The following is a 7,098-nucleotide window of genomic DNA, read 5'->3' as shown; positions in this document are numbered from 1 at the left end:
AAAAAAAGAAAAGAAAAGAAAAAAATGCATGACCTCCATCATATCCTGAGAAAACGAAAGATTCTCTCTTAGGTCAACTTGGGTCATGAGAACCGTAAGGTAATTGAGCAGAACTCCTAAAAGGGGTAGACGTTACGAAAGACAGGGAAAGACTGAGGCAGACAGAAGGGACATGTCAGCTGAATTTAATGTGGACCTCAGATTGGATTCTGGAACAGAAGCACATCACAAAAAAACTGATGAGATTTGAACAGTGTTTATAGTCTTATTAATAATATTGTGCCAATGTTAATATTCTGGTTTTAGTAACTCTACTGTGGTTTTGTTAGCTAATACCTAAGGGTAAGATGAGGTAAGAGCATTTTTGAACTCCACACTGCTTTTGCAACTTTTCAGAAGTCTACAATTATTCCAAAATGAAAAGTAATTTTTAAAATGAAAACATACAGCTCCTTACACCAAGGCCAAGTTTATATTCATCTTTATTAAACTTGATTCAGTCCCTTAAACCTACAAATAAAGACATACGGGGGCTGGGAAGGTGGCTCAGTGGTAGAGTGCATGCCTTGCATGCATGAGGCCCTGGGTTTGATTCCTCAGCACCGCATAAGCAAAAAGAAAAAATCCGGGAGTGGCACTGTGGCTCAAGTGGTAGAGTGCTAGCCTTGAGCTAAAGAGCTGAAGGACAGTGCCCAGGCCCAGAGTTCAGGCCCATGACTGGACCCCCCAAAAAAAACCCAAAAAACAAATAAAGACATACATGAATGTTGACCACTGAGTTCCTCTCAAAATCTAGGATACAAGCAATGCTCACTTAAAAAAAAAATATTTTACTTAATACCACTTCTAAATCACATTATTTTTAAAACAACCATTTCAGAGCCCATACTAAATTGTGGTAGAAGATTTTTGGAGGATAAAATTCTTGGTCATGGAAGTGACACTGTGGCTCAAATGGTAGGGCACTTACCTTGAGCTGAAGAACTCAGGGACAGCATCCAGGCCCAGAGTTCAAGCCCCACAACTGACCAAAAAAACAAACAACAACAACAAAAAAAACAACTATACTTAGGCCAGGAGCCAGTGGCTCATGCCTGTAATCCTCGCTACTGAGGAGGCTGAGTTCTGAAGATCATGGTTCAAAGCCAACCTGAGCAGGAAAGTCCATGAGACTCTTATCTCCAGTTAACCACCAGAAAACTGGAAGTGGCACTGTGGCTCAAGTGGTAGAGAACATGCCTTAAGCTGAAGAGCTCAGGGACAGCACCCAGTCCCAGAGTTCAAGTCCCACAACCAACACACACATACAAAAAAACTCTTGGTGACTCTGGGCAAACCCAGTTCCCATCCTTGAACTTAAGTGTTCGGTGACATTGACAATAATAATCACGACAAGGAATACCACAGGTTGGGTCTCAGAGGCTCAAAAATTAATAAACTGCTAGGTGCTGGTGGCTTGCGCCTGTAATCCTAGCTATTCAGGAGGTTCTGAGGATTGTGGTTCAGAGCCAGGTTGGTCAAGAAAATCTGTGAGACTCCTATCTCCAATTAATCACCAAAAAACCAGAAATGGAACTGTGGCTCAAATGGTGAAGTGCTAGCCTTGAGCAAAAAAGCTCAGGGACAGCACCCAGACCTTGAGTTCAAGCCCCAGCACGTACACAAAAAAAAAAGATAAAAATTTAAAAAATGACTAAGCTAAGAAACACAGAAAAAGGAGTTATGTGTTTGAATCTTCACAATTTTCATTTCCTCCTGCTTGGAATTAAACTTCTTTCACTAAATTCCTATAGCAAGAAATCCAAACGCAGATCCTTCCTCACTAGGTTAATATGAGTATTCAGAAGGCAAATTCTTCTAGAGTTCAGCTGAAAATGACTGTACAAAGCATGTACATTTGTTGCTAACAGTGAATAACTGTGGATAAAGGGATAAGAGGCTCTTTAGTTTTTTTCTCTTACACATTTTTGCATTTTGACTTTTATGACAACCATCATGCATTCTTTTTTTTTTTTTTGTCGGTTGTGGGGCTTGAACTCTGGGCTTGGGCGCTGTCCCTCAGCTCTTCAGCTCAAGGAGAGTGCTCTATCACTTGAGCTACAGCGCCACTTCCAGTTTTCTGGTGGTTTATTGGAGATAGGAGTCTCACGGTCTCTCCTGCCCGGGCTGGCTTTGAACCTCGACCCTCAGATCTCAGCCTCTTGAGTAGCTAGGATTACAGGCATGAGCCACCAGCGCCCAGCCTTCATGCATTCTTTTTAAACAAATTTAAATAAATAAGAGCAATAATGCCACTCATTTTTGTTTTGTTTTTATTTTTTATCAATTGTTATTTTAAATAATAGACTTTTTGACTGTAACAATTCCATTTTATTTGTACTATACCAAATTCAAGGACTCAGACTGAGGAAACTCTTGACAGTTGTCAGTCAACATTGTTTACAAATTTTATCTAAAAGAAATCAGCGACATAGCTTTATATCCCCAAAGTTGACTTCAGCAACTGGAGACATGAAATATCCAATTTTTTTATTTATTTTTTATTATTTTATTTATTTATTTATTTTGAGTCCAGTCGTGGGGCCTGAACTCTGGGCCTGGGCACTGTCCCTCAGCTATTCAGCTCAAGGCTAGCGCTCTACCACTTGAGCCACAGCGCCATTTCCAGCTTTTTTCTTTTTGCTTATGTGGTGCTGAGGAATCAAACCCAGGGCCTCATGCATGCAAGGCAAGCGCTCTACCACTGAGCCACCTTCCCAGCCCTCCAATTTGTTTAAGTGAATTTTTGCCAGGTGGTATAGGCATGTAATCTCAGCAATTAGGAGGCTGAGATGGGAAGATTGTGTGTTGGAGACCAACCTGAGCTATATAGGCAGAACCTGTGTCCAAAAAAACAAAAGAGATTAAACTCTTTTGTCTTCAATCTGAGTACCAGTAAATATGAGTTCTAGTAGAGAGAGAGGAGGGGGAAGGGAGGGAAAGAGAAGGGGAGGGAGAGAGAGAGAGACCAACAAGACAAAGCAAGGGTGTGTGGAAATATGACTGCCTATCCATCTCTAGAGAAATATGAACTTGGCTTTCAAAACAAAAGGGTTTCTAGAAGAACTCCCAACTCCACTGGCTGCGAACCTGACCAGGAGCACGGCTCTCCTGATGGACAGGCAGGAGCTGGGCTCCTCTGGCAGAAAGCAGAGCTTCCTGAATGATTTCCCAAGGAGTGTCTTTTACCTACCCCAAGATGCAAACTCACATGGTATCCTCCCATAGTCTCTTCGTATTTGCTGCTTATATTTTCCTTTAGTCCTCAATTATTTTTCTAATGAAGTTTATTTTTTACTCCTAAGAAGTGTCATTCAGTGGCAAATCACCTGCCTAGCATGTACAAAGGCTGTGGGCACTGAGGGAATACAGGAGAGATTGGCCTTTCTAAGCCAGGTACAGTGGCACACTCCTGTAGTCCCCAACACTTGGAAGGGTGAGGTTGGAAGATCCCTTGAATTCAGAAGCTTAAAATCAGCCTGTGCAACCTAGTGAGAGCCCCATTTCAAAAACAAACAAAAATCCCAACTGTCTCAGCTGTGCTAGGAAGACAAGGAGCTGGGACTGAGGAGAGTGAGCCAAAGAACAAAAACCTGACAGGTACCACCTATGTCGTCAACTACACAATACGTACCTAGGTATTTTGCTCGTAGACTTTTGTATTTGTTTGTAAAAGACATTGAGACAAAGTACAAGTGATTGAGCTCATCTTGCATAGTCATTGTGTGTGTGTGCGTGTGTGTGTGCTTTGTGTGTGTGTGTGTGTGTGTGAGAGAGAGAGAGAGAGAAGTATTGAACTCAGGGCCTGGTTGCTCTGAGATTTTTTTGCTCAAGGGTATACTCTACCACTTGAGCTGTCGCTCCAGTTCTGGCTTTTTGGTGGTTAATTGGAGATAAGAATCCCACAGAACTGAGATCCTCAGTTCTCAGCCTCCTGAGTAGTTAGGATTATAAATATGAGCCACCAGCACCCAGTGCATAGCCATTTATTTAAAAACAAACAAAAAACTAGACACCAGTGGCTCACACCTGTAATCCTAGCTACTTGGAAGGCTGAGAATGGGAGGATCAAGGTTCAAGGCCAGCCTGGGCAGAAAAGTTTATAAGACCTTGTCTTCATCCACAATTAGGCATAATAGTGTGTACTTACCATCCTAAACTACGTGGGGGGATAAGACTGGGAGGCGCACCGTAGCAGCTCAGCCAAGCAGAAAAGGATTCTTATCTCTACCAACCTAACATCAACAACAACAAAAGCCAGAAGTGGAGCTGTGGCTCAAGAAGCAAAATGCTAACTTTGACCAAAAGAAGCTGAGAGACAGCGCCAGAGCCCAGGCACTGAATTCAAGTCCTAGGACCAGCATTTTAAAAAGTGCGGGGTAAGGGGTGAAGCAGATGCCCTACTGAATCAGGGATAGAACACTTTCCTAACAAACATGAAGCCCTGAGTTCCAACCCACAACTACCAAAAATAATAATGAAAAATAAGAATAGAAGTTTCTACCACATAGCAGACACCACTAGACATTACACACTGTTCCAATACCAAGAACTTCATAACGCTGAGGCCACAAGATGAAATAGTAGATAGGCATAAACACTAGGTTATTAAACAGCCCCAAAATAGGCATCTATTAAGTTTCCCTCCTGTCTAAAGAAGTTAATGTGGTTTTCAAAGTACTTGGATGGAACTTTCTTATTCTCTATGTATGTTTAGGTTCTGAAAGTATTCAGAGAAATTCTCACCAGAAGTAAGCCCAAGTCGTAAAGAGCTTAAAACCTGCTGGAGTGAAAGGGACTACCAGCATGCTTGTCAGGGGCCGGTCTGAGGCAAGAGGAAGCTGCAGAGATGAGTTTAATGCACCTCATCCATTTTAAACTTCTTGTGGCACATGAAGGCCAGCTGTTGGCTTCTACAAATGTGAGAGGAGATAGAGAGTTGGGGTCAAGGGGGGACAGACACCTGACTTTCTGCAAGTTACATGTATGACCATGGCCACAAATCTCCTTGGGCATAGTGTCTACTATCTGTAAAATGAGTGATGGAATTGACTCAATGTCCTATGGTTTCCTTGATCAACTTCCTCCTGTGAGTGCCTAGTCTCCAGCCAATTTTGAACAGATTCAAACACTGAGTTGATACTTAGTGGACTGTATCCAGACTTGGGGCTCCCAGATCTGGAGCACTAAGGACTAGAGTAGCCCTCTATACGTATCTTTCCAGAGGAAACGTGCAGCTCAAATGAGGCAGGTAGCTCTAAATGTCAAACATCCCAAAGCTATGGACAAGGATAGAGCCTCATGAGCTTCAGGGGAAATCAGGACTGCAGCCCTCAGTCTCCAGGGTTGGTGTGTAAGCTATGCCAGAAACCCAGGATCAGTGACTCAGGCAGAGCTCTCCTGATGAGATGGCCATTTCTGCCCCCAAACTGAATGGAGAAAAAAGATATGAAAAACATCTTTTTTCCTTTCCAGAAGCTAGACAAAAGGACATCACATAACCAGATAAAACTATATGGTCAGTTCTGGAGAAGACCTATGTTGCTTGTCCTTTAAGGATCTGGACTATACTGCAGAGCAAGTGATAGGATTTGGCAGTGAGAGCAACCCTTTCACCAGCCTAAGCCATCACCATAGAGCTAGTGGATTTGGGGAGCTTCCTGGCCCCCAGGTCACTTACCCTCACACTGCCTGCCCTCCCCTTGGTAGCCGGGCTTGCAGGAGCACTTGTAAGAGGAGGGGGTGTTCTGACACAGAGCGTCAGCGTGGCAGTCATCCAGCCCTTGGGCACACTCATCCACATCTGCAAGAGAGCATGGCAAAGCACTTGGTGTGGTGCCCAAGCTGTGTATGATCTGGCTTTGACCCTCTCCAGTTCATCTCCAACCAGCTCACCCCGTTTTACTCTTCATAAACTAAATTGTTTGGGAATCCTAAGCTGAACTGAACCTTGTCCAAACCCTTTTCAGGGTATTGCTTGTTGCCCCTAAGTGGGTTTACCCCTACCATTGCCAATTGGCTTTCAAGACTCAGCTCCCATCACTTCTTCCTGGGAATCTACCAGGACTTACACCACCACCACCGCCACCACCACCACCACCACCTCCACCACCACCACCACCACCACCACCACCCCCCCACACACACACTGGATAGGAGAGGTGTTGTCATCTAGCTTTCTCCTTTCCTAGCACATATCGTTCAAGGTTGTCGCTGTCTACTCTCCACTAGACAATGTCTTTACAACAGATTGGCTCATGCCTTTGATGTCAAGCCAGTACAGTGCCTGGCACATGAGAATAGAGTTCATGCCTGAAAAAGGGAGGAAGACCCAGATGAAGGAGGAGGAGGAGGAGGAGGAGGAGGAGGACAGCAGGAGGAGGAAGAGGAGGACAGCAGGAGGAGGAGGAGGAGGAGGTGGGGGGGGGGATCTGAAAGCCAAGTGTCTGACTCTCAGCTTTCTTTGGTTTATGGGAATGGGAGGTAAATGGCCTGGGGCTCTGTGCAAACACCATCTTCAGCTGAGCTGGTACGGAGCAGGCATAGTGTCTCCCCCTGCCATGCCCACTCCTGCCCATCCTCACAACCTGGAAACCTGCCTGGACAAAAGCATTTCCCGAGTTGACACCACTCCGCCATGTTCACTAAAACAAAAGACTTTTAAGTATTGCAAGTCAAGTCAGGGCAGGTCGTCCAGAGTCCCGAACTCGGGCCGCTGACAACTCAGGCTGGTGGCCGTCTAAGGACTTCCCGCCCCCCCCCCCCCGCCGGTAAAGAAGGGGCAAAGTTGCCAGGGTCTGGCGGATGTACCCCAGCTCAGCCCTCAGTTTCCCCATCTACACAATGGAAACTATACCGCGAGGCCCCAGCACCCCCAGACCTGCTGGCTTTCCCCGGGGGCTCCCCGGACGGCGGGGGCCGGGCGGGAGCTGTCACCCGTGCAGGGCTCCCGGCGGGGCCGCGGGGCTCCGGCCCCCTCGGCCTTTGGCCTCAAGGATGGTGGCGCCTCGGCCTGGACGGAGGGCGTGGGCCCCGGGTGGGGGGGGCAGGGGGTCCCGT

At 45.7% G+C, this 7,098-nt stretch overlaps 1 protein-coding gene across 1 annotated transcript in view; it reads right to left on the bottom strand.

Annotated features, from left to right (window-relative positions):
- Nucleotides 1-7,098, bottom strand: part of Scube2 (signal peptide, CUB domain, EGF-like 2) — a 119,159-nt gene that overhangs the window by 88,096 nt on the left and 23,965 nt on the right. The window contains exon 3 of the mRNA XM_013028678.1: nucleotides 5,720-5,842. Coding sequence (XP_012884132.1) covers nucleotides 5,720-5,842 — 123 coding nt within the window. The remainder of the gene's footprint in view (nucleotides 1-5,719; nucleotides 5,843-7,098) is intronic.

This window comes from Dipodomys ordii, unplaced genomic scaffold (assembly GCF_000151885.1).
Source record: "Dipodomys ordii isolate 6190 unplaced genomic scaffold, Dord_2.0 Scaffold113, whole genome shotgun sequence".
NCBI classification, from domain to species: domain Eukaryota; kingdom Metazoa; phylum Chordata; class Mammalia; order Rodentia; family Heteromyidae; genus Dipodomys; species Dipodomys ordii.
Note: the sequence above shows the minus strand (reverse complement) of the source record. Positions and strands in the feature narration are given on the sequence as shown.